This window comes from Vulpes vulpes, chromosome 8, assembly GCF_048418805.1.
Source record: "Vulpes vulpes isolate BD-2025 chromosome 8, VulVul3, whole genome shotgun sequence".
NCBI classification, from domain to species: Eukaryota; Metazoa; Chordata; class Mammalia; order Carnivora; family Canidae; genus Vulpes; species Vulpes vulpes.
In genome coordinates this window covers 91191454-91217081 of record NC_132787.1, presented here as the reverse complement: position 1 = coordinate 91217081, position 25628 = coordinate 91191454, and the positions used below count along the sequence as shown (strand labels likewise).

At 54.2% G+C, this 25628-nt stretch overlaps 1 protein-coding gene across 1 annotated transcript in view; it reads left to right on the top strand.

Moving 5' to 3' along the window:
• KCNK3 (potassium two pore domain channel subfamily K member 3) overlaps positions 1-22121 on the top strand; it is a 36230-nt gene extending 14109 nt beyond the window's left edge. Inside the window, exon 2 of the mRNA XM_025983955.2 lies at positions 21048-22121. Coding sequence (XP_025839740.2) covers positions 21048-21985 — 938 coding nt within the window. The 3' untranslated portion in view covers positions 21986-22121. The remainder of the gene's footprint in view (positions 1-21047) is intronic.
• Positions 22122-25628: the final 3507 nt, after the last annotated feature.

The following is a 25628-nucleotide window of genomic DNA, read 5'->3' as shown; positions in this document are numbered from 1 at the left end:
GCGCAAGCATCGAAGAGCTGGGACTTTCAGGACCATGGAGCACATGGTCAAGAGCTTGGATTTTACTCAATGTGTAATGGAAGTCCCTGGAAGGCTTTAAGCAGGGCTGTTATGTGATACGACTGAATTTTTTACCAGATCGCCGTAGCTCTTCTCTGGAAGTCAGATGGCTGTAGTTCAAGAGGGAAGCTGGCAGACCTATGAAGCTTCCAGTGTCCTGAGAGAATGAGGGTGGGTTGGATGCGGGGAGACTGTGGACGTGGTGAGCAGGTGTGGGTTGGGGGCGTGCATCAGGGCCTAGTGGCTGGACCTGAGGCAGGACAGGATGCCTGAGATGGGGGAGAGGAGGGTGGAAGAGGGCTGTGAGCATCAGGGAAAGAGGATAGTCAAGGATGGGCTTTGACCTGAGCAACTGGATGGAGGGTAAGCGTTGTCTGAGATGGAAAATAGGGAACGTAACAGGTTTGGTAAAGAGATGAGACTTCTCTTTTAGACACACAGGTTAATTTTGAGATGCTAAGTCCCTGTGGGCTGTGAGATAGACAAGTCTGGAGCTCCAGGGAACACATTTGGAAGTTATCAGATGGAAATAATATTTAAAGTCACCCAGTGAGATGGGATGAGCTGGAAAGAGGGGAGAGCAGGGGAGAACAGTCCCTGGGGAGGGCAGCATACCACCCCCCCATCCCCAATACTGGGGGAGAGGGAGCAGGAAAGGGGGCCTACCAGACCCTGGAGAGGAACCTGGAGGGCGAGAGCATTGTTTCGGGAGAGAGGGAGCTGTCAGCTGCCAGCTGCTGCTGGGAAATCAAGTCAGATGACCACAGGGAAACAACCGGTGCGTTTGGCAGCCTGGCGGCCGTGGGAGACACTGACTGTGAAAACACAGTGCCGCCTTCCACAGCCCGTTCTGGAAGGTAGAAGGGGCTTCTTTTCTATCTGGGGAGCGGGAGGTGGATGGGGTGGACCGGATTCCAAGAGAGGCTGGGAGAGAACATCGCAGCTCCCTGTCCCCAGGCCTCTTCATAAATGCTTCGCTAGCCCCCTGCGGAGGCCCATGAGAAGTTATCATTATGTCCATTATGCAAATGAGGTCCAAGTTCCAGCACGGTTATCGGTTCAGGAGCTCCAGGCCCGGCTGACCCCAAAGCTCCTGCTTATGGTACAGTAGCCCCCCAGCCAGCTCCCGGTTGCCTGTCTCCCCTTGCTGCTGCTCCCCACATCTGCTTCCACCTTCCCATCCATCCCTGTCCTTTGATCATTTCTGTCAGCTTCCAGCAGTCCTGGCCTCTGCCTCCCTCCTTGGGGTAAGCTCTGCTTTTTCTCTTTGATCCTGCAAGTCTGTCCTCAGCTGCGTCCTCAGCTGGGCCCCATGTCCCCCTCCCCTGTCCCACCGTCACTGCAGGATCCCCTCATACCCTCTGCCAAGGGTGGGGGATCTGCAAGACTTTCTGGGGCGTTTGGGGGAGCCTGGGTCTGCCAGATGCGATGTAGGGCACGTGGCTCTCTCTGGCCAGCCTGGGTGATCTCCTCCTGCCCCTGCCTCCGCGTCCTGACTGAGATGAAGGAGGCCGTCCAGGATGCCCAGAGCCATCTCCAGCTCCTACCCTCAGATCCTGAGGCCCCACCTGGCCCTGGCTGTGCTGTGACCTGGCTCCCAACTGGAAGAGCTCAGCAGAGGGGACCCAACACTCAGGCACCAGGGGGCCCACGCTCCCTGAAGTCCTGACAGGGGGCTGCAGTAGTAATTAGCTCCTCACACATCCCCGGGGTTATTTTTAAGCCTCGTTCTTCCCTGGTTTATTTTTAAAGTAACACTGGCACGTGGCTGGCCAGCTGCCCCTCCCAGGTGCTGGTGCCAATTTGGGCCAGGAATGGAGCAGGGCAAGATGTGCCCCTCCTCTGGGCCCCCCCGCCACGGGGTGCCAGAGTTAACCAGCCCCTCACTGGATGGTGAGGAAGTTCCTGCTGCTCTGAGAGGCTGGGTCCGGCCTGGGGCGAGCAGGTGGGCTGGCAGCAGGAAACCCCCACCCCAGAAACTCCCACATCCCCATCTTTACTCTGATGCACATGCTGCGTGACCTTGACCAAGTCACCTCACCTGCCCAAACCTCAGTTTCCTGAAGAAGGAGTGATGGCCATATCTGCCTCCCTAACTATCCAATACTAGAAAGAGAGCAAGAAACTGCAGCGCTACACAAGCAGGAGGGAATCCTGGCTAAGCTCCCCATTCAAACATGCCCCCTCCTCTGTTCCACTAAACTCCCTGGAAGCCCTGCCTTCTCCCTGGGCGGGGAACTCCAGTCTGCCAGAGGCTCCTCAGTGCCCTCGTCTCTTACCCACCTGCCCTGAGACCCGCCTTCCACATTTTCAGCTTGGCCGAGCACTAATCCAGGCTGCCCGGGGTGCAGGGCAGCTGTCAGGCTGCTGGTGCCCATTAAAAGGCTTCTGCTTGGCATGGGGGTGGCGAGGGCAGAGCCACCCCTGCCCCAGCACCTCCCCCAGCCCACCTCCTCCCTGGCAGCCTTCCAGAGAGCTCAGCTATGGAAAAGCACTGCCAAGGGTTAGCTCCAAAACGCTTTCCTCAGCTACAGAGCAATAGTTAAGCCCAGAGAGATATGACATATGGTAGAGGACACTGAAAGGCAGGTTGAAAGTTTGGGCTTCTTTCCCTGAAGGCAATGGGGAGTCACGGAAGGTTTTTGAGCATAGGAGTGACATTTTGAGCAGGGAGCAAAGTGGAGCATAGTCTGGAAGTTGGTGTGGGGAAGGTTGGGGGAAGGAATTGGAAGCTGCGGGGGCGGGGGGGTGCGGGGGGGACACCACTGCCCAAAGCCCAGCTGCTGAAAAGGGAGAGCGCCAGGACCACAGCGGTGGCTAAAGGAACAGAAGGAAAGGACAGGATAAGAAGGAGGAATGGCAGGGCACCTGGGTGGCTCCGTGGTTGAGCATCTGCCTTTGGCTCAGGGTGTGATCCCAGGTCTTGGGATCAAGTTCCGCAACAGGCTTTCTGCAAGGGGCCTGCTTCTCCCTCTGCCTCTGTCTCTTCCTCTCTCTGTGTCTCTCATGAATGAATGAATAAATAAATCTTTAAAAAAAAAAAAGGAAGAAGGAATGGCTGGGGCCAGGTGTGGGAGAAAAAGAAGAAAGGAAGACAAGGTGTTCAGTCTGGTTGACTGAGGAATGAGGACACTGACAAGAATTGGGCAGTACAGAGAGAGCCAACATCAGGGAGAACGTCGTCTTTTAGGTTGTCACACCAGACTTGGGTATCTTAGTTCAGCCAGGCGGAGCCTGGGGTGGAGCTGGAGGCAATTTCTTGGTGGTCTTCCCTGGGGGCCAGGATCAGAGCAGCTCGGGCAAAGTCCTGGCCCACTCTTACAATCAGGGTGCATCAGATGAAACTGCAAAGGGCTAGCAGAAGCAGGAGTGGGAGGTGTCCAGAAAGAAATCAGAGGAAGACTGGACACGAGGGCTGAGTGTGGCCAGAATATGAAGAGTAATAAGGAGGCCAACATTCAAGACCACCATGTGTGGTTGTCCAGGTTGTGCACTGTCCAGTAGAATCTGGCTGATGGGTTGGGAAGCTGAAGTTCAGCTTGCTCACCAGGCTATGCACTCCCAGAAGCTGCATCCACCCAGAGGGACCCCTTTTTTTTTTTTCTCTAATTTGTCCTAGAGAGCTGTGTAGCTAGCACAGCTCCACCTCACTAGGTCTGGGACTCAGGAAATTCCTGAGGTTTTCAGCAAGAGTAGTCTTGGTGAAGTGGGGGGAGACCGAGTCATGAGAGGGGAAGCAATTCTCCAGGGGGCGGCGGGGGGGGGGTGTACTAAGACCGAGGAAAGAGCATGCTGGGCCTGTCTCCCTCCCTTCTCTTTTTTAAATTTTTTTTTAATTTTTATTTATTTATGATAGTCACAGAGAGAGAGAGAGAGAGGCAGAGACATAGGCAGAGGGAGAAGCAGGCTCCATGCACCGGAAGCCCGACGTGGGACTCGATCCCGGGGTCTCCAGGATCGCGCCCTGGGCCAAAGGCAAGCACCAAACCACTGCGCCACCCAGGGATCCCCCTCCCTTCTCTTTTTGAAAAAACTTGATGCCAATAGTGAGATACTAGCAGAGGATAGTTTGAAAATACCTCCAAATGGGGGTGGGGGGGCATGGGGACAGGGAGGGAGTGCCTCCAGAAGCGAAGCCAGGAGGAAGAGGCCAGGGCTGGGCCAGAGTGCAGTTAGGGGGTCAGCTTGAGAAGGGAGTCTCTCCTCCTCTGAATGGGAGAAGCGAGAAATGAGCAGAGCCTCCCTTGGCCACGTTCTAGCTGTATGACCTTGAGCAAGTCACTTAACCCCGCTGAGGCTCAGTTCCTGCATCTTTACATGGGGATAATGATAGTACCTACCAAATAGGGTTGTTTGAGGATGAAAAGAGGAACGTGTACGAGCTCGCTTAACAATGTGGCACGTAGTAAGCACTATATAAAAGTCAGCTAGTATTGTTTTGAACTGGGAAGGAGGGAGCAGTGACAGGCATTTAATCATTTGAATAAAGGCAAGTGCAGGGAAAGCTAGCTCGCCCAGACTCCACGCTGGGGTGGGGTGGAGTGGGGAGCACGGCAGAAGTGCAAAGCAGCAGCTGGGGAGTCGGCCTGGGTCCTGGGGACGCTGCCCAGCTTGGAGCTCTTGGCCCCATAAAAAGCACGCTCAGGGCACCAACGCTTAAATAGGCAGCCTCTATGGGCCATGGGAGCCATGAAGTCATTCTCCTATTATACCCGACTGTGTGCCTGTGCCATGAACAGCCGTGAGGATGCAGGGCTTGGAGGGTGGCGGAGTGAGAGACCATTGGAAAGGCTGAGAAATCAGAGGTCAGAAGAGAGGTGGCAAGACCAGGGTAAGCCAGGCAGTGGGAGGCAGGCTGGGGGCTGAGCGTCTGCCTCTGTCTCGGTGTGAAGGGCAGTGTCCCCAAGGATGGGGACAGCTGCTCACTGTCTCCAGTGAGGACAACAGGCTGAAAGGACAGGGCCTGAGCCTTGGTCATTTCATTCCGCCTAAGGAGCATTTCCGACAGGGCGTAGGGTTCAGTGAAACGTGTTTCCATGGAGAGTGATGGAATCTTAGCCTCTGAGAAGAATCTTTGTGGGGGAGGGGCTGGATTTGGGGACTTTTTCTTTTTTATAATAAATTTATTTTTTATTGGTGTCCAATTTGCCAACATACAGAACGGATTTGGGGACTTTAAATCCTTAATGACTTGAAGGAACAGCAGGGCCCAGAGGCCAGGTCCTGGGAAGGGCTCCCTCTTCCTTTATTGAGGTACAGACTCTCCTGCCTCCCTGTCCGCCCCAGAGCCCATCTGCTTCTCACATGCTCTGCTCTGGATGGTGGACGGAACCATGCCAAGAGGCTACTGTGGGGACCTGTGGGGTGTTGGAGCGAGCGTGTGTGTGAGCATGTGGTTGTGAGTGCACACGTGCTTGTGAGACTAGTGGGGGTGGGGACACCACATCTGCAGGCTGGCTCAGAGGAAGAGAAGGTCCCAGCAGCTGGCTCCAGGCTGAAGTCCCTGTTGCCTGGAGTCCCTCTGCTCCTGGGCACTATGCCAGTCTGCACCATCTGAGCTCCTGAGCCCTGGGGAGAGTGCTGAGCCTAAGAAAAGCCTCCTTCACATCTCCTGGCATCTGTTCCCCAATTCCCTGCCAGCCCAGAGTTGTCTGGGCCACTAGCCATGACCAGAAAGGAGAGTATGGAAGCAGGTGGTAGAAACAGGGCCTACGGGAGCCACACTCACTCCAAGACCCCCACAACAAACCCAACCCATCCATCAAGACCAGCTTCCCACATCTGCTGGGATTCCACCATGGACACCGGGCAAGGTGGGCCAGCGGAGAGACCCACCTCCAGGCAAAAGCCTAACATCTCGCAGAGCATGGTGGGGGCAAGGGAAGGTGTGCCCAAGGAGGTGGCCCTGGAGCTGTCCCTGGAGGGCAAGAGAGATGAAGGAGGGCATCCCAGGTAGCTGCAACATGAAGAAGGGCTCAGAGGTGAAGTGCGGAAAGGATGCAGGGAACCCTCGCAAGAGAGGGGAGTCAGAAGAGAGCAGGCCTGGTAGGGGGTAAAGTTGTGGCCATACAGTCCATGTGCTGGACCAGGACCCCCTAGACTATGTTTGTACATCTGGGGAACTAAGGAAGGCTTCTGAATGGTGAGTGGCAGCTCAGAGCTGTGCTCAAAAAAGTAATAACAATAATAACAGCTCCTACTTTCTGAGACTCTACATGCGCCAGACCTTGTACTAGGTACTTTACACACTGCATTTCTAAACCCCAGGCCAGCAAAAGAGGAGATCGGACAGGCAGTGTGAGCTGTGGGAGAGGCAGCTGGCCTGGAATCAGGAGACCTGGGTCTCAGGACCAGCTCTGGGGCTCTAACCCTGTGTGAGACACCCACTTTCCCAGGTTTCACTCTCCCCAGCTATTGAATGCAGACCACCCCTGCCCAGCAGGCCACACAGAACCAGCTGAAATGTTCCTAAATAATGTGGAGTCTTGTGCTCATGTGGGTCTCCTGAAACCCAGCCAAGGCCTTTCTGCTGTGCTGCTTACCTCGAAGGGCACACCTTGTTCAGTGCTTGGGAGCCCAGCCCCTCCATGTGTCGCAGCTGAGCTTAGCAAAGGCGCAGTGCCCCTTTGGGCCAGTGCAGGTAAACAAACCTGCAATGCTTAGCCAGTGTGAAGGCCAGTAATCAGAAACCCAGGCCCGTCCCTCCCTCTCTCTACAACACCCCTGTTTCTGCTGTGCCCAGTCACTCTGCTTCTCTTCCTCTGAAACTCTGACTCACATGTGACTTTAGCTCACTATGGGCCCACCAGGACCCAACTCGTTATAACTCTGCAGCTCAGCCCTGCAAAGCTGACCAGCTTGTCAGCCCATAATCACAGTTCCTGAGAAAGGTAACCTGATTGGCTCAGCCCAGTTGATAGCTTGGGTCCTCTTGGATCAGGGGCCACCATGAGGTCAACTGGCCTAGGCCAAGGTCTAAGGTTGTTACAGGAAGGGGACAGGCACTCCAGCCATGTCCACCAAAGACAGCCTCCCTCAGGGCCCTGGCCCTTTGCCCTCCAGCTGCCCCCTCCTCACTTCCTGCTCTGTCTAGCTCAGGGCTATACTGAAGCATCCTAGTAGTCTACAAAGAGACCTCCAAAGGGCTGCTCCCTGGGATGGAAAGGACTAGCCTTTGGAGGGACACCACTTCCCTCCTCACACTTTGAACAACCACTGTCCTGCCCTGAAGAGCTTACAGCGATCTTAGGATGACAGCCCATTGGACACACTTTCCATGCTCAATAAACAAAGTGCACAGTCCCAGGGACACCTGACAGTGCCTGGACTCTGAAGGCCAAAAATCTATGTTGAATCTTGGCTTTGCCAATTTTTATCAGTATAACTTTGGGCAGGTCTCCTTTAGCCTCCATGAGGCTTGGTTTCCTCATCCAAATGGAGCTAATACTCCTACCTTGAAGGTCATGGCGAGGATTAGAGGTCATTAACCCCAGGGCATTGGAGTACCTGATACTGTTGTCCTCAGCAGTAGGGGCACCAAGGGCAGAAGAAGCACAGGCCCTATTCTGTCCTGGGATTGCCCTCCCTTGCTCTCCCCGAAACCCACCTTCCTCTCATACATCATCCTCTCCCTCCTCCCACCTGCCAACCCACAGCCAGCCACATGGAGTGGGGGCCAGGAGGCAAGTCTCCACCCAGTGGGGGCCAAGCCTGAGCCCTGACTGCCTCTTAGAAACCTGGTCCAGTGGCCAGCACCCCCCTGGCCAGCAGGCCCCCTCCCTGCTTGCTGCATAAGCAGACTTGACTAAAAGAAGCTTCGCTCACAGAGGCATCGCTGTGCATTAGGTGGGTAAATATGCCAGGCAGCGTCTGCCAAGAGAGGCAAGTGAGTGGCAGAGACGGATGCTGTGCAGAGAGCTGAGAGAAGGGGATGCTCTGGGGCCAGAGCCAGAGGAAGCCTCCTCAAAAGGCTCTGGGGAAGGAGGAGGCAGGGGGAGGGGGGCGGGAACCCAGCAGCCAGCTTTGCATCAGCACCAGGGAGGCGGGGAGTGTTGAATAAGGAAGGAAGGTCTTCACGATAATTCTGTAAATCTAGAATTGTTCTAAAATTAAAAGTTTACTTAAATAAAATAGTAAATGGTAGAAGGAGGAGGAGGAGGAGAAGACAGAAGTGGGGGAGGAGAAGGACATGGAGGAGGAAGGAGGCAAAGGAGAGAGTATGGCCCCAGACAGGAAACTTGGCCCAGTTTCCAGTGACAACGAGAGCTGGGCAATGCTGTGCACCAGCCAGGTGTTCACACCCGCCCTGAACAATGCTCCCAGGTATCAAGGGAGGCGTTACGGAACGGAACTTGCCACGTTCCCAGTCACAGGAGCGTTGGCAAGATTGCTATGCCTTCCAACTCCCTTCTGGCTTCTGGGTGCCCACGGTCCCCCTGTCACAGAATGGTTCCTCTGGCATAGACTCAGCACATCCTGGGGAAAGTCTTTACCTAAGGGATGGTCTTCTCTCAGCTACCCAATAGCTTGTTTCTGGTCCTTGAGGGCACAATCCAAGCCATCCTTGTCCCATGTCCTTTCCCAGCACATAGGAGAGGGCCTGGCACAAAAGAGGAGGTGCTTAAGAAACGTTTGTTCTAATAATTAAGACAAGCTGAGAGGGAATGAAACCATCTTTGCCTCTCTGATTTTTCAGCTGATGCCCTTGAGACCAGCCAGGTATCACAGCCTTCCTGGGTCCCCTGCTTCCACTCAGTCTCCAAAAGTGCTGTGTCCCCTCTCCCAGGGCTGGCTCTTGAGTGCCCCACTGCCTCCTGACCTCTCGCTCAGGCCAGGGAGGTCATCTTCTGTGGACGCCGAGGTCCAGCTTCTTGGGAGAAGGGCCTGGATGGGAAGGAGAAGGAATGGTAATTGGAGAGGGCACTAGCTTTGACCCCAGTCCAGAAGGCCTGGAGGCCACCAAGATGCAGAAGAAAGAGCAGGAAGGCCTGGTTCTACGACATACCTGTGTGGCCTTGTCCAAGTCACCCAGCCACTGGACTCAGTCCCTCCAGCTAGAAAACTAGTCTGTGCAAGGCAATAGGCCTGTGTTTGTACCCTGACTCAGCTACCCACCAGCTGTGTGGTCTTAAATGAGTTTCACAAACTTTCTGTGCCTCCATTTTCTCACCTGTAAAATGGAGGTAATACCTCTTTTCATAGGCTTTTGTGAAGATTAAAATAATGCTATTTACAGTGCCTGGCACACAAATGCTCAAAAATGCAAGCTTCATTACTTACTATCATTACTACCACCACTGCTGCATTACTACCAGCACCACCACCAGGACTCTCAGCAGCTGTGTGCCAGGCACTGAGCTACCAAGAAATACTAGCCACCACCACTGTCCTCAGAGTCCAGTGGGAGTCTGAGAGGACAAAATGAGGAGAGAAAGAATATGCTATATGTTGGCAAATTGAACTCCAATAAAAAAAAAAAAGGAAAAGAAAATTGAGATAATTTAATTTAAAAAAAAAAAGAGGAGGGGGAGGAGAGAAAAAGGAAAAGAGAAAAGAGATGGAAGAAAAAACAAAGAAGCATCCAAAAAAACAAAAAGAAACAAAGACTCGAGGCTCCAGGGCTAACTGGGGGTGTGGTTAGGGGTCCCTCAGGGCTCAGCAGTCAGTAGGGGGAACCTGTGGACCAACAAGACTCCCTGAGCACCCTGGCCCACCTTGGCCTTGGGAGACCCAGACAGGACATGTGGCCATCTCCTCCCTGACTCCACGTGGCCTCCTGTGCCAAGAGGCTGGATGGGGGTGTGGTGAGGGGCATGATTTGGTGCCTGAAGAGTCCACTTTGGCTGCCATCTGCCTCTGCTAGGGGACATTACTCAGAGCACTGCAAGTTCTAGCCCCATTCCAAGACAATACAAGGGTTCTCATGTGACCCTCAACATCTGCTCAGGGCTGGCTGGCTGGCACAGCTCTACAGACATGCAGGCCCCAGCAGCTGTGTGTCTGATGTGCACCCAATGGCTCAATGCCATTGTTTTGGGGACCCAACTGTGCTTTCTCCACTGTTTGTGGGGCAGGGCACAAGGCCCCTCTAGAGGTTCAGAATCCTAGAATGTCACAGAGCCTCAAGAACATCTCCAGTCTCTTCATTTCCGATAGGATTCCAGGCCAAGAAAAGGATAGGATCTTGCCCATGATCACTCAGTGGCACAGCTAGAACCAGAGCCCAGGTCTTCTGACTCTCATTCCTGTGGAAGTCCTGGGACAGCCTGGGGCAGTGGAAAGAGAATTGCCTTTAAACAGAAAATATTATTATTCTAGAACTTAGAGCACTGTACTTATTAAGGACTCAAAAAGTCTGCTAGTTGAATGGATGAAAGTTTGAGGCATGGTAAGTGATGAATAAAGGGTTCCAGGAGAACTGATTCATTTAGATAAGTAGGATCAGGGAAGGCTTCATGGAGGGAGTGATTTTTGAAATGGGCTTTGATGGAGGAATAGAAGCCCATCAGGAAGAAGAAAAGCAGGAGTGCTGTTCACCAATATGGAAATGTAGCTGTGGCCTCCAAGAGCCGAGGACACCAATTTCACCAATTTCACAGGCTCGAGATCCTGCTCAAAACTCACCCCTCTCTTCTGGGCCTATGCATGGTACATGGGACAAGGGGAGCTAGCAATTTATTAAATCCTAAAATACAACTTGGAGAAGAAATAACCTTCTAATCTAACATTCCATCTGATAGGTAAGAAAATTGAGGCTTAGGATGCTGGCATGCCTTAACAAAGGCCCTACAGCAGACTCAGCAAACGAGGGCCCAGAAACCAAATTCGGCCCATCCACTGATTTTTATAAATAAAGTTTTATTGGAACACAGCCACACCCATTCATTTCCATATTGTCTATGGCTGCCGTCTTGATATAATGGCAGAGCCGAGTAGTTGCAAGAGGCCATATGGACTATGAAATCTAAAATATTTACTATCTGGCCCTTTATAGAAGAAAGTTTGCCAACTCCTGTCTTACAGCAAGGTAGTAGCAAGAGCCGGGATGTGAGCCAAGCCTCTGACTCCTGGTTGGGTGCTTTAATTCTGTGCACCCTTGCCCCTCTGGGCCCATGCTGCCCCCCCTGGAGCACTGCCTAAAGGGTGAGATTTCAGGCGGCCGGGCTCTGGACAGGCTCAGCTCCAGGACACATGGTGCAGCCAACAGGGAACACCTGGGCTGGCCACTGTACCCCCACGACACAACAGGGCTTCTTGTTGGAAGCAGTTCAGCCCCTTTTGGGGTAGTCTGACAAGGAGATGCCAACATATGCCTGCTTCTCCTCCATGGGCAAAACAGAAAAAGCCAGAAAGTGTTAAGTGTAGGACTCAGGCCAGCCAGATGCCAGAGTTATAGACACAGCCTTTCAAGAAGCACACAGAGGAGGACTGGTATCTCCGGCCATCTGCCGAGACAGCCAAGCCCACTTTAAATTGTGCTGTAGAATTACTTTCTCCGTGCCAGACTGTCCCTGGTGGATTCGTTTAATTAAAACCCCACCAGATCCAATCTGTTAGAAGTTCTGAGTTCACACATATCCTGTCCAATTGGTCATAAGGATACAGACAGGCCACAGGCCTGGGCTGTGACCACTGGGCACAGCAGCTGGCCTGTAATAGGTCCTCTAAGCCCCAGGTCAGTGCCCTTCCTACGATAACCAGGGTTGCTACCCTGTCGTGTGACGCTGCCCGCTGCAGGCCTCAGGCTCCCTGTTGATGCCTCCCTCCCTTAACTGCCTCACTCAACAGAGATTAAGTAAATGCCAGTTATGTGCCAAGCATGCTTCCGGGCATGGAGAAAATAACAGTAACAAGAGACAAAAATCCCTGCCCTCACGGAGCTTATGGCTGCAGCCCACAAATGCAAGAGCATCTCACACATTGTGTATCTACTCTTTCTTCCCTCCTCTTCCCTCTCCCCTCCTGACTCCAGTTTGGGCCGGAGCACTTGACAACAGGGCCCTGTACATTGAAACCTCCTAGTCCCCCCATCTCCCACTGCCACCCCCTGAATAGGAATGCAAGGAAAATCCATCTTGACACTTCTTTGCCACATCCCCTCCCTACTCAGGAGCTATGAGTGGCTCCTCACTGCCTTCAAGCTAAGATCTGAACTCCTACACCTGCCCTTTAAAGCGCTTCACATTTTAGCCCCTGCTCTCCCTACCAACCTACGCTGCTCAAGTGTACCTTTCTTCTCCAAAAAATTTAGAGTTTTCATCAGTTAGATTTATCATATGCGTTGCTATCTACTTATAAAAGTAATAGATTTTTATACAAAATATATATATTGTATAATACATAAGAGCAAATTAAAGTTAATCATGAGCCCATGATTCAGAGATAAACTCTATAAGCTTTTTAGTATATTTATTTCCAGCTTCTCTTTCTACGTGTGTGTAGGTACATTTTTTTATATTTATATATCTAGTATAGCATCCCCTTCTACATAAAGTGTTGCATCCTGCCATTTTTATTTAACACTGTGGTGGTTTTCTACATAATTAAGAGACTCCTGAAGAGTATATTTAATGGCTGCCCAATATTCCACCACATAAATATACCTTAATATGTTTAACCAAACCCTATTGGTGAACATTTGGACTGTTTACAATTTTTCACAATGAAAATGCTGCTATAAACATCCTTGTTCATAAATCTTTGTTCCAATCTCTGGTTATTTTCCCGGCAGAGATTCCTAGAAGTGGCATTGCAGGGTCACTGGGCAGACACATTTCTAAGGCTGTTGATGCGTATCATAAAGCTGCCTTCCTGAGAGTCTGTTGGTCTCCCTCCCCCCACTTTGTGAGAATGCTCACTAGCCTCAGACAGGTATATTTTCTCTGCCGCTACTGTGCCACACATCTTACATTGTGTCTTTGCTTCAGCAGCTCCCCTCTGTCAGAACTCTGCATTCACCATCCATCCTTCAGAGCTCAGGGCAAAGGCCACCTCCTCCAGGAAGCCCCTCCTGATGGCCCAACTGAAGTCTCCACCTCTAGCCCTCCTTCAGCCCGTTTTCAATTCTTCCTAAGATAATTCCCACCAAGGCCATGCATTTGAATTATGTGTGTAATAACAGCCTCTTCTTTGTACAGGACACTGAAGTTTTCCAAAGTGCTTCTACTGAGGTGTTTCCTCTGTTTCACTTCAGATAGAAAGTATTTTGAGGTCAAGGACCATGGTTTGACCTCATCTGGGTCTACCTACCCTGGCCCCATCGCCAACCTCAAGTCTAACCCAGTCTCAAGCTAGCCCCTGATTTAGTGGAGTTTCACGATAGCCTTCACTATTCCTGGCCTACCAGAAGAGATTTTAGGATGTTCCCCTCTGAAGTTAAGACTCACGAGGACAGAGGGCCCTGGAAGCCATTCCTGGCTCTGCTAGTGACTTGATGCCTCCTAGGGCCAGTCCCTGTCCCTCTCTGGGCTTCAGTCTACTGATCTATAAAATGAGCGAGTTGAACTCCATAGTGTCTCACCCTCCAGGACTGACTGGTCTTGCAGCCGCAGGCACCCAGAGCAGCCCTGGGGTGCCTCGGAGGGCCCCTGTGCAAAGCCAGCCTCTGGGATAGGCCAGAGGGAGCTGGCCAGGGAGGCAGGCCTGGCTCCAGGCCAGGCTGTGTCTGCAAACACTGACCTTGGCTGCCGCAGGGATTTTCCATGACACCAGCACCCTCCCCCTTAACTCCCCCTAATCCCACGTGGGCCTGGGGAGGGTGGGGGATGGGAGTGGCAGGGGCTGTCCTATACCAGAGGACCCTGAACTACTGCGGGGGGGCTCCAGTGGACTGGGCAGAGCTAAAACAGAGAGAAGACAGACCAGTGGGTGCAGAGCAGTGGGCCCCCAGGTGGCAAGTCTGGTGGGAAAGCAGGGGCAGGCGGAACACCTGCCAGTGAGGAATGGAGAGAAGAGCTGGAGGATGAGCTGGGAAGATGGGAAAGAGGCCTTGGGAAGGGGCAGGAGGGAGGGAGGGAGGGTGCTGTGCTACAGAGCTATCCTTCCTGGGAGCTCTAGCCTGGAGGGGACAAACTCCAGACCCAGTTCTGTACCCTGGTCCCTTCCCCCACCCCAGGTCCATGAGGCCCTGGTGCTTTCCCAGGCCTAGGGCAGGGGGATTCCTTCTGGAGCCCTGAAGCTGACCTCACTTTGCAGGGGCCTGGGCCACAGGAAGGATGGAGGTGTGAGTCACTGAAGGCCTTCCTGCCGAAAGCCACTTCCCCTCCCCCTGCTGGATGTCTAAGGGGAGATTCCTCTCATCTGCACCCACCCCAACCTTCCAGGTGGAACAGCATTTTCTGAGCGGTGGCTCCCACCAGGCCTAGTGCTGGATACTGAGGGGACTTGCCAGCCCCTTGGGAGGTCAGAGCCCCGCAGAGCTCCTCTGCAGACCTGAGAGCAGAAAGGCCGGCACTGCCACCAGGCAGGGGGGAGCAGACCTCCAGCACGAGGGAAGATCCCAGAGAGTTCTGGGAAAGGTGTTGTGAGAGCTGGACCGTAAAACTGGAGTAGAAGGCCTGTATTCCCTTCCGCGTCTCCCCTAGGCCCGGCAGCCTCCTCCCTCCTTCCAAGTGCCTGGGCACTCCTGCCAGCTTCCTTCCGCCTCATCTCCTTTAACACACCAATTAGACTCCTATGGAGCCTCCTGTCCCACTTCCTGGCTCCACTCTGCTGCCATCTTCAGTCCAAGGGGGCGGCTCCCTGTCTGCACCTCTGGGCCCTGAGGAGGCAGGATGTTCAGTGGGCCTTTTGAGGGCACCCGCGGGTTCAGGCCTGATTGCTCTCTGCAGACCCTGCGGGAGAGCCCAGCCACCCTCTAGGGGGCATCTGGGTCTTGTAGCTACTTCCCTGGAGAGGCCTGGGTCTCCCTCAAACCCCCACTTCTCTCTGGCTGCCCCACCAGGCCCAGGCATCTCCAAGGTCAATCCTCTGCCCCGTGTCCACCTCCGAGCACCAGCCCAGCTCGGCTAGGAGTTCACAGCCTTCAGATGCCTCAGGCCATAGGTCTGATCTATCTTCCCTCAGGGCAAACATTAGCCGGGCTGGTGCCTGTATTTACATTAGATAACTAGGTCCACAGGGAACCAGGAAATAGAATGCAGCCAGGCATTGCCAAGGGCTGGTGTTTCTAACCTACAGAAGGGCCAGGCCAACCAGGGATGGGACATCTGAGAATCTCAAAGTCAAAGACCTAGAGGGAAGACCTTAGAGTTCTTCATGGTGAAAGACAGGCATTTCCCAAACTGTGCTCTCCAGGAACACCTCTCCACCAATGTGCACTGGAAGGAAAGGCCTCTAAGGTCAAATAAGTGAGAAAACTTAGCACATTCCCCTGACTTTGACCCGCCTCACACCTTAGCCCAGGTATGGCACTGATGAAGCCTACAATTACATCCAGCAATGACAATCCTCTTAAATTCAGCATTCAGCATTCCTCCAATTTAATCAAACCAAGCAACCCTTTGCTCATCCATCAGTTATAGCAGTCCATTGGAATTGGTGTTCCAGAAAATTAGCTTTGGGAAACACGCATCAGACTGCTGGTGCCAAAAGGAACTTTAAAGACCATCTAATCTTGATGTTTCCCCCAAACTATTCATACTCAATTAATATTCACTAGACACTAGAAGATGAGTTACTCGGCCAAATGTGGTCTCTCTTTGGCTGCAGGCACTGTGTGGTCATTCACACCACCAAACCACCAAGATCCCCTGTAGAAAATAGAAAGAATCTATTTTCAGTATTTGAAAAGCATAACAATAACTTAATTCAGTCTCTAGAATCAGCCCATGCTAATCAGAAGTCTGATTGACAGGGCTGCTCCTAATTCACTTTGATGGGGAAAGAATTAATTCTTGCTTTCACAATCATCTGTCCAACGCCCATTCTATATAGTAGCTACACCGCACTGATCGACAGATTGTACTTCATAAATAAAATCTTTCAAAATTTAGATGCTACAAATGGGTGGACTAATAGAAAAAAATAATATAAGGTATCCCCTAGCAGGGAAAATGATGGGAAATTTTTATCTTGCCCTAACCTGCATGTCACAGAGGAGGAAGATCCAGGCCTAGGGAGGGAAAGGATTTGCTCAAGACACAAAACCAGTTATGGCCAGGGCCAGGTCAGACCTCCAGATCTCCCACCTCTGTAGCCCCATGCTTTCATCTCCACCCAAGGCTGTAGTCAGAGTTCCAGCTTTGTAGCCAGCTAGGCCAGGGGTAGGAGGTCAGGCACTCAGACTGTCGGGGCACGTGAAGTCAGTGGAGAACGGGCAGCTGAGCCCAGTCCAGCCAAGGCCATCACCAAGGGTTCAGACTGATAATGTGTGCTTTAACTAGAAGGAAGTAGGCCACAGGAAGAGAAAATCCAATAAGGGAGTGGGGGTTCCAACCCCTCACCCTCTGCCTCTCCCAAGAAGACAGCTTTGGCCAGTTTCTGAGCTCCTTGGTGATTATCAGGAAGAAAACAGAGCAACTGAGGCCTGGAGGCTTCGTGCCCCACTCTCATTTTTCCTGCTGCCCCAAATATCCATAATTAATATTTATGTCAGACCACATAATTAATTTATATGTCCAGCCACCTGGCTTCCTCAGGTGAATTCTATGCCTCCAGACAGGTTCCAGGACCATCTCTTAGCTGAGCTGCTCACAAGCGGGGGCTGCTGGGGCCTTGTTGAATGAACAAGTCAACCTTGGTCACACTGAGCCAGAGAGCAGAGGGCAGAGCATTGAGTTTAGAACTGAGGACCCTGGGATATAGTCCTTGCGCTGCCATTCACTGTATGATCTTGAACAGCTCCCTCTCCTTCTCTGGGCCTCTATTTCCTCATCTGTACCATGTAAGGATTGGGTCAGAGGATCACTAAGCACTTCTCTGGCTCTGAGAACCCATGAGTCTGGTGGATTCAGGAAGGGTGGCTGGGAGAATGAGGGGCAGTGACTGCCCGGGCCAGTATTCTGAGAGGGAGTGGCTAGAGTCTCATGGTCGAGGTGTGAGTTGTGGCTGGTCAGTCCATCAGGCCTGTGAGGGAAGGTCCTCGGGGAATCAGCCCCAGAGCACAGCTTCTGTGTGTGTCAGCGATACACAAGGACTGAGGGAGCCCCTAGCCCAAAGACTTGCAGAGCTGGACGGCAAGGAGGTGGGGACAACCTTCTGCCCCCTCTCTCGTAAACCCACGCCTGACGTGGGCAAGGACCCGGCAGGCGGCGGGCCTGCTGGCAGGCAGACAGGCCTTGCCAAACTCCCAGTTACTTCCCAGAAGTTCCAGGGCCCCCCGGGAGTGGCTCCACCCTAGCTGGCACTCCTCCCAGCTGGGAGCCCACGTCAGCAGGTCCTCACAGCTCCCTTGCCCTTTCACCCAGTGACAAGGGAACAGATGAGGGGACAAGGGCACGCCTACTCTGGGCCAGGTACTCGGAGAAGCATCTGGTTCCCTGGGCATGGCGCTCTTGCTGCCACTTGAGCCACATCTGGCTCCGGGCAGTGCCCAAGGATGAGGCTCCAAGTGGATGGCACTCCTCTCAGGGTCTCAGTTTCCCATCCTGCTCACCCTTCCTGGGTGATGAATCGGCTCTGAGGCATCGGAATGAGCGATGAGTCAGAAAGTCCTAGAGGCCTTGGCCAACTCACAAGGCCTCTCCAGCCTTTTTCAGCTATAAAACAGAGATAGTCATAATCATGGCCTTGTGGAAGTTTTTCGGGATTAAAGTCTAAAATGTATCTGAAGGATAAGACCTTAAGCTTCAGCCCATGGGAGGGAGGGAGGAAGGGTGGGCAGCAGGAGGCATCTGACCCCAAGGGTGAGGTTCATCCAGGCTGGGGCCACCCTGGACAGGACAGTGCATAGAGCGGGGCATGAGGCTCTGGCTTGATAAAAGCCTTTGGGTAGGCCTGGTTGTGCCACTGCTTTGAACACCAATAGAAGGCAGGCAGAGGAAGGAGTTGTTGCCTCTGGCTGGGAGCTGGGGAAAACACAAAGGCCCTCCGGACCTGAGCCAGCAGAGGCCAGGAGGGTGCAGACAGGCCCAGGGGAAGAAGGTGGCCTCACGTCTGCTGGGACATGGGCTGTATTTAGACCAGGGATGGCCTGTCTGCAGCTGGGGGCTTTGTGGGCAGCCACAGTGCTGCCAGGCCAGCAGACACTGGGTTTTCCTAAATAACGATGGGTCCCAGAGAAGTCAGAGCCTCTGAATGAGCACAGGGCAAGGTGGTGGTGGTGGTTGTGAGAGGGGGGGTCCTTACCATTGACCCCACAGAGGTTGCCCTACCCCCAGACCACACTCTCAGGCAGCCTTTTCCCTGTGAGATCCCATCACCGCTGCTTCATCACGAGCTCCACAGGTTCTGAAGTATTTGCACAACCAGTCTCTCCTTTACTCCTGATGGCAGCTGTGTTGGGCAACCAGGCTGGGTATTTTTTATATATTTTTTTAAATTTAAATTCAATTGGCCAACATAAGTATAATGCCCAGTGTTCCTCTCATCATGTGCCCTCCTTAATGCCTGTCACCCATTTACCCCATCCCCGCACCCAACAGGCTGGGTATTAACAGCTGCAGTTCAACCCCCCAGAGTGAAGACAAGGCAAAAGAGGTCCAGAAAGGGAATGGATTCACCCAAGGTCACACAGCCAGCATGTGGTCAAGCTGGGGCTGGGCCCATGCTACCCAATCAATGTCCAGCCCCATCCACAGTGCCATGCCCTCCCCCACACCCAGGGCAGTGCTGGCCTGGGGGACAGGGAAGGACAGGATAAGATGTAGCTCTGGCTCAGGCCTGCCCAGCTGTCGAGGTGAGTTGTGGTCTGGCTGCCTTGGCCGAGCTGGCGGGCACAATCTGTTCTCACCCTGCTGGGACACAGACAGGCCAGGCAGGCATGGCAGCTCAAGAGCTCAGCTATCCAGGCCCCTGGCACAGAGTGACACAGTCAACCAACTAGGTGCCCTGGTGGGGGGCAGGGGAGTCCATTCTAAGGGCATCCCACAGCCTCACACACTCCAAACAGCTGTCCCCAGATCTTCCTGAGCTTTAAGATTCAAATGGCCTTGGGCTGATAGAGATGCCAGCTTGACTGGAACTGAACTGCGCCCCCACCCCCAGCCTGGAAATGTGAGGGAGATCTGGCACTTCATTCATTACTAATCATAGTGAGCCATTATTGAGCATTTGATATGTACCAGACTCTAGGCTAAGTGGGCTAAGTGCATTATACACATTATCTCATTTATTTCTCCCCAAAAGCCCTGTGAGACAGGCTTTCTACTTACTAGCCCCATTTTACACATGTGGAAACTGAGGCTCACATGTTTTGTTTTTAAAAACGAAAATAAAGCAGTCCATGGCAGAGTCAGGATTCTAATTCAGAATAGACACCAAAGTACATGGTGCCCTACCTTGCCATCCACATGTTTTGGGCATACTCCACAGGTGTGGCTGGCAACGGGGAGGGGAAGCTTGACAGAAACATGACAAGGTGCTGCAGTGCCCACCCTTTCACCCCAAGCCAGTGGTTAGCTGTACATATGTGGTTGGGGGACCTAGGGGATAGAGCAGGGATGGTGGTAATACTGTCCCTGGAGTTCAAAAGCTGAACATTCTCAGTGCCACTCAAAGCAGAGAAGATCATTTCCAGTGAGGAATCCTGGACAGCTGCATGGAAAAAGAAGCTTTTGGTTACATTTTGATAAGACTTAGGAGGAAATTGGAAATCCTGCCAACCAGCATTATTTTATTATAATAATCCTACTAATAAAAGTAATAAATATCTTAACAGCCCAGTGGAAAAAGCAAGACCAGGACCAGCAGACCTCATTTTACAAATGAGGAAACATGCTCTGAGGGGGAAGAGGGGGGGGGGGGGAGTAATTTGCCCAAGGTCACACAGCCCCTAGTGACAGGGCCAGAATGTGTGCTTAGGGCTTCTGAGTTCCTAGCCAGGGTCTTTTCCCCTCCAGGTCTCCAGGCACAACTCCTGACCTAAGGCCATTTCATGGCTGGTTCAGAGGGAAGCTTTTCCTCTGCCCAGCTCCCTGCTTAGTGAAGGCTGGGGGCAGTGTGGAGGAGACAGGGGTTGGTTTTGTCTGGCTGGTGATAGAAACACCTGGAAGGACAGGCAAAGTCTCTGCTTTACCAGGGGCAAAGCCACCTCTCCATGAGGACAGACTCTACTTCAGGACCAGGCACAGAAGATGACCTCAGGGCTCCAGACTGGGGCCAGTGAAGACCCTGGAGCACCATTCATCCAGCTGGCAGAGAGGCAATGTCTCCTTTCTCCCCTGACACTAGTAGGCCAGCTGCCTCAGGGAGACTGGAGGGCCCCAGTTGCCAACTACCCTCATAAGCTTTGGCTGGCAGCAGGGGAGTCATCAAGGAGCCATCCATGCATGCTTCAGTGTCCTTCCCTCCACAGTGAATCATGGGATGTCCACCCCCACCCCTTACAGCAAGGCAACTGAGGTCCAGAGAGGACAAGGAACAGGTCCAAAGCCCCCAGACAGTGAACTAGAACCCAGGTCTCCCAGATGACCTGCCAGTACCCTTCACACTATCTCTGCTACCTCTGGACGAAGTTCCCACGGCATTATGAGTCAGCTTCTTCTCTAGATTTAGCAAAGTTAGGTCTTTGTAGCCAAACAGACTCCAGGTCACACGCAGGTGAGGTTGGTCTACTTCCAAACGGTGGGACCTTGGAAAAATCGCTTAACCCTCCCAGTTTCCTCCTTTCCTTCCCACCTACCCTATGGAGTCGACCAAGAGCATCAACAAGGAACTGGCACGGTGTGGGGGGTCAAGGATGCACCCGTTAGTGTCGGCTGGAAGGAGAGGCCCGAATCTGCCAAGCTGGGGGAGGTGGAGGGCAGAGATCTCGGGGGAAGGGGGCAGGGTTTCTGGAAGAGCGGCCCCACAGTGCGTGCTTTCTCTCCTCTTCCCCCGCCTTCCCCCAGGCTATGGCCACGCAGCGCCCAGCACCGACGGCGGCAAGGTGTTCTGCATGTTCTACGCGCTTCTGGGCATCCCGCTCACGCTCGTCATGTTCCAGAGCCTGGGCGAGCGCATCAACACCTTCGTGAAGTACTTGCTGCACCGCGCCAAGAGGGGGCTGGGCATGCGGCGCGCCGACGTGTCCATGGCCAACATGGTGCTCATCGGCTTCTTCTCGTGCATCAGCACGCTGTGCATCGGCGCCGCCGCCTTCTCCTACTACGAGCACTGGACCTTCTTCCAGGCCTACTACTACTGCTTCATCACGCTCACCACCATCGGCTTCGGCGACTACGTGGCGCTGCAGAAGGACCAGGCGCTGCAGACGCAGCCGCAGTACGTGGCCTTCAGCTTCGTGTACATCCTCACGGGCCTCACGGTCATCGGCGCCTTCCTCAACCTCGTGGTGCTGCGCTTCATGACCATGAACGCCGAGGACGAGAAGCGCGACGCCGAGCACCGCGCGCTGCTCACGCGCAACGGGCAGGCGGGCGGGGGCGGCGCGGGCGCGGGCGCGGGCGGCGTTGGCGGCGGGGGCGCGGGAGGCAGCGCGCACACCACGGACACCGCCTCGTCCACGGCGGCGGCGGGCGGCGGCGGCTTCCGCAACGTGTACGCCGAGGTGCTGCACTTCCAGTCCATGTGCTCGTGCCTCTGGTACAAGAGCCGCGAGAAGCTGCAGTACTCCATCCCCATGATCATCCCGCGGGACCTCTCCACGTCCGACACGTGCGTCGAGCAGAGCCACTCGTCGCCGGGAGGGGGCGGCCGCTACAGCGACACGCCCTCGCACCGCTGCCTGTGCAGCGGGGCGCAGCGCTCGGCCATCAGCTCCGTGTCCACGGGCCTGCACAGCCTGTCCACCTTCCGCGGCCTCATGAAGCGCAGGAGCTCCGTGTGAACGCCCCTGCGGGGCCTGGAGCGCCTGGGGGTGCAGGCGGGGCGGGGGAGGGGGCGCTCCTGCCCGAGGAGCCCCAGGGGTCCTGGAGGAGGCCCCTCGGGGCTCCCCCCACGCCCCTCCTCACCCCTCCCCTGACCCCCCCCATCTCCAACTGTGCCTGCTCGTGCACCAGCCGGCAGGAGCCCGGGCTCTGAGGATGTCTCAGGACATCCGTGCCCTGCAAATTCCGAGAAATGTGAAATTCGGGGGGTGGGGGTGGGGGAGGGAAGGCAGCAGCTGGGAGCCTCCCGTCCCTCTGGAAATCGAAGGAGCTCCCCAGTTCTCAGAGGCCCTGCTGGTACCCAGACCACCCCCACCCTCCTCCTCCATCCGGAGGGAACTTCGTGTTCCGTGTAAGTTTGCATCTCTATTTATACCTCTGTCCTGCCAGGTCTCCCACCTTCCCGAGGCTCCAAAAGCCAAGGTGTCTTTGTTCAGGTCACCCCCACTCAGCCCCACTCCCCTTCCCCATCCCCAGCTGTGTCTCCCAATCTCCCACTACCTTTTGTGTTGTTTTGCATGGCTTCGCAGTTATGGAGAAAGTGGAAAGCCAGCAGTCCCTAGAGCTAGTCCCCAGAAGGCAGGCCGACTGAAACAAGGACGGGGCAGGCTGCAGGAGGGACAGGGGAGCGAGGGGGAGGTAGTGGCCCTCCAGGCTGCAGGGTGGTCTAGTGGTAAGTGAGAGTTTACTGGCCTCCAGCCCACATAGGGGTGAGAGAACTCCAGCCTCAGACACTGCCCTTAGAATTGAACAGAAAACTTCATACTTGCCATCCCCGGCCACTGCTGACAACAACCAACTCTTAAATCTGTGGAATGAGTTTAGCCTCTGAAAACCCTGTCCTGACTATTCATTCGCTTGATTCTCACAATGCCCCGGTTAGGTCACCAGGGCAGGAGTTCTCAGCCCCGTTTTACAGATGACACTGACTCCCAGGCAGGGGAAGTGAGTTGCCCGAGGTGACGCAGATAGCAAAAGGCACAGGCTGCTTGTTCTAAGCCTCAGCGCCCTTTCCTTCTGACTCCTCTGCCCACTGTTGAAAGCAGAGCTCCTGCCCTGCACACCCAGGCACTGTGTGAGCCACGGGGGCTTAAACCAGAGGCAGACCCCAGGACTGAGCCATTGTTGGGGCTCAGCATCCACACCACTTGGCAGGGAGCCAGGGGCTCTGGATGGGACCCTGAGGTGGGCAGGACCCCTCAGTCTCTGGACTGCCTGCTCACAAACAAGGAAGCAGGGCTGAGGCTCATGGAAGAAAGCCAGGCTCCTGGCTGGGGCTCTAGGGGGTTGGGAATTGGGTAGAATGAGCTAGAGAACTGTCAAGCATATCCTACTGGGACATTATCCCTGGCTCTACAGCCAGTGATGGTGCCTGGGTCCCAGGTAGCTGGAGATAAATTAAGGCTGCAGCAAGGGACGCCCCTCCCAGGTAGGGAGTTTGGATCTGATGTGCCCGCTGCCAACCCCACCTGCAACCAGAAACCCTGACACAGAGCAGCAGATGGAGGTGAGACCCTAGACTCCACTGTTGGGATCCACAGCTGGAGCTGGAACTGTCTCAGGGCAGCATCGAGGGGCGGGTGAGGGGCCTTTCCCCACTCAAGACTGCCTTCCTGTGTTGTGCCCATGTCAGCGCCCTACCACTGCTGAGCAAGGCCAGTCCTGGTATTCAGAGAAGCTGGGGTGGGGGACCCAGAGGGTGCTCAGCCTCGGCTGCACCCCAGCTGTGTGCTCCAGCCTCTGGGAACCCCTGAAAGACAAGACGTCTGGCCTGTGTGTCAGTCCTGTCTCGGTGTGGAGGAGCTGGCTGCCCAGGTGCCAAGGAGAAGAGGGCCCGGGACCCAGGGGTGCCCTCTGTGTTTATGTGTGGGGCTGGGGGGCAGTGCTGGCTACCTCTGTCCTGTGTGTGACCCTGCCCTCGAGGGGTCCTGTCCCGTCAGTCCCGAGGGAGCCACAACCAAAGTTGCCGGGAGATGGTGAGGAAGGAGGCCAAACAGTCCTCAGTAGAGCATGGCAGACTGCTCGGTCTCTAGCTGGGTCTTTCCCAGGGAGCTGGAAGGCCGATGTTGCTTCCCCCCCTCACGCCCTCCCACTGCAGGCAGCCTTTCTGCTTCCCCAATGCCTTATGCCTGGGCACACTGCCACAGAATATGCAATACATGTGGGTGACATGCCCCCACGCCCACGCCCCACCCCGGGCAGCCCCTGGACCCCAAAGGCTATGGCTGCCACGGCCTCCCTTCCTCCCCTCCTGCTATCTGTCTTCACACTGAGAATGGCGTCTAATAAATGCTGTCTATGGAGACCAGGCTCAGGCTCAGCTGCCTCTTTATCGTATACCCTTGGCACTGCCAGGGAGCGGCCATCCCCCTGCCACCACCAAGGTCTATGGACACACCTAGCTGATCGGCCTCAGGCTGACCAAACCCCTTGCCTCAGGAGTGATAGGAAGCAATCTGGGAGCAACACTGGCATCCCCTTTGTAATTTCCTCCAAGACCCAGATTTTCTCAGTGCCATCCTGGAACAACTATAGGAGCAAGATAAGACCTTAGAAGAGAACTCACCTGGTCCAGTCCTCCCCTCGTATGTGAGTACACAGAAATCCAGAGGGGGCAAGTCACATTCCCTAAGTCACACAGCAGTGAGTGGCAGACCCAGGATTAGAACCAGAACTGAAAATTCCAAATCTAGCATTCCGCCTCCTCGTGCAGCCTGCAGAGTCTGACTGGACACACCCCAGCTGACAATGACACCTCCTTGTCTGCCAGAATGGGGATTCCCTTCTCTACCAGTGGGGACTCCCAGGCATCAGTGGTCTGATTGACACAAAAATGTCTTTTTCAAAGGAAGACACATCACAAGCCTCTGTCTTCAGGGTATATTTCTCTCTGGGTGTGGAGGGACAACTCCGTTGGAACTGGGGCCCCAGTCCCCAGGACAGACCCAGGGAGCAGATGCACCCTCCCAGCTGGTGCCAGAGGCTCCCAGATGTCACTGGGTACAACCTATAGTAACACCTTATCCACCACAACCCCATTTCGATCTATCCGCATGCCTTTCTGCCTATCTATCTTTCATGAAATAACACTTAACCCCCACTATCACCACCAAAGCATTCTAATACTTTCTATCCTAGTTCATGTTATCAAATGCTGATCACAACCCACTAAATTGATTTCTCTGGTTTGCTCCCCGCAGATTGAAATGCTCCAGGGAAATAGGGAGCTGGGGGGTTGGTAGGAGCAACTTCTCCAAGGCCCCCCATCTACACACTTGGATTACTTGAAATAAACAGGGAGAGATCTATTTATTGGGGGTTCAGAGTTCAAAGAAAGACCCCTCTCCCAGGAGGCAGGACCCAGCCATCTCCATGTGACAGTGCTCCTGGCTGCTCCTTGCCCCTGCAGGCAGGCTCCTGGGACGTGCTCCTTGCTGGCCCACAGCTCTGAGGGTGGCCATGGCAGGCTGGGACGTTCATTCCCAATTGGCTCACCCATACCTAAGACCACCTCGTCACAAGCCAGGGCTTCCTGCCCATGGCCCGGCTCTCTCTGTCTTCTTAGCAAAGCTAAATGCAGCAATAGAAATGACGTCATTTCTG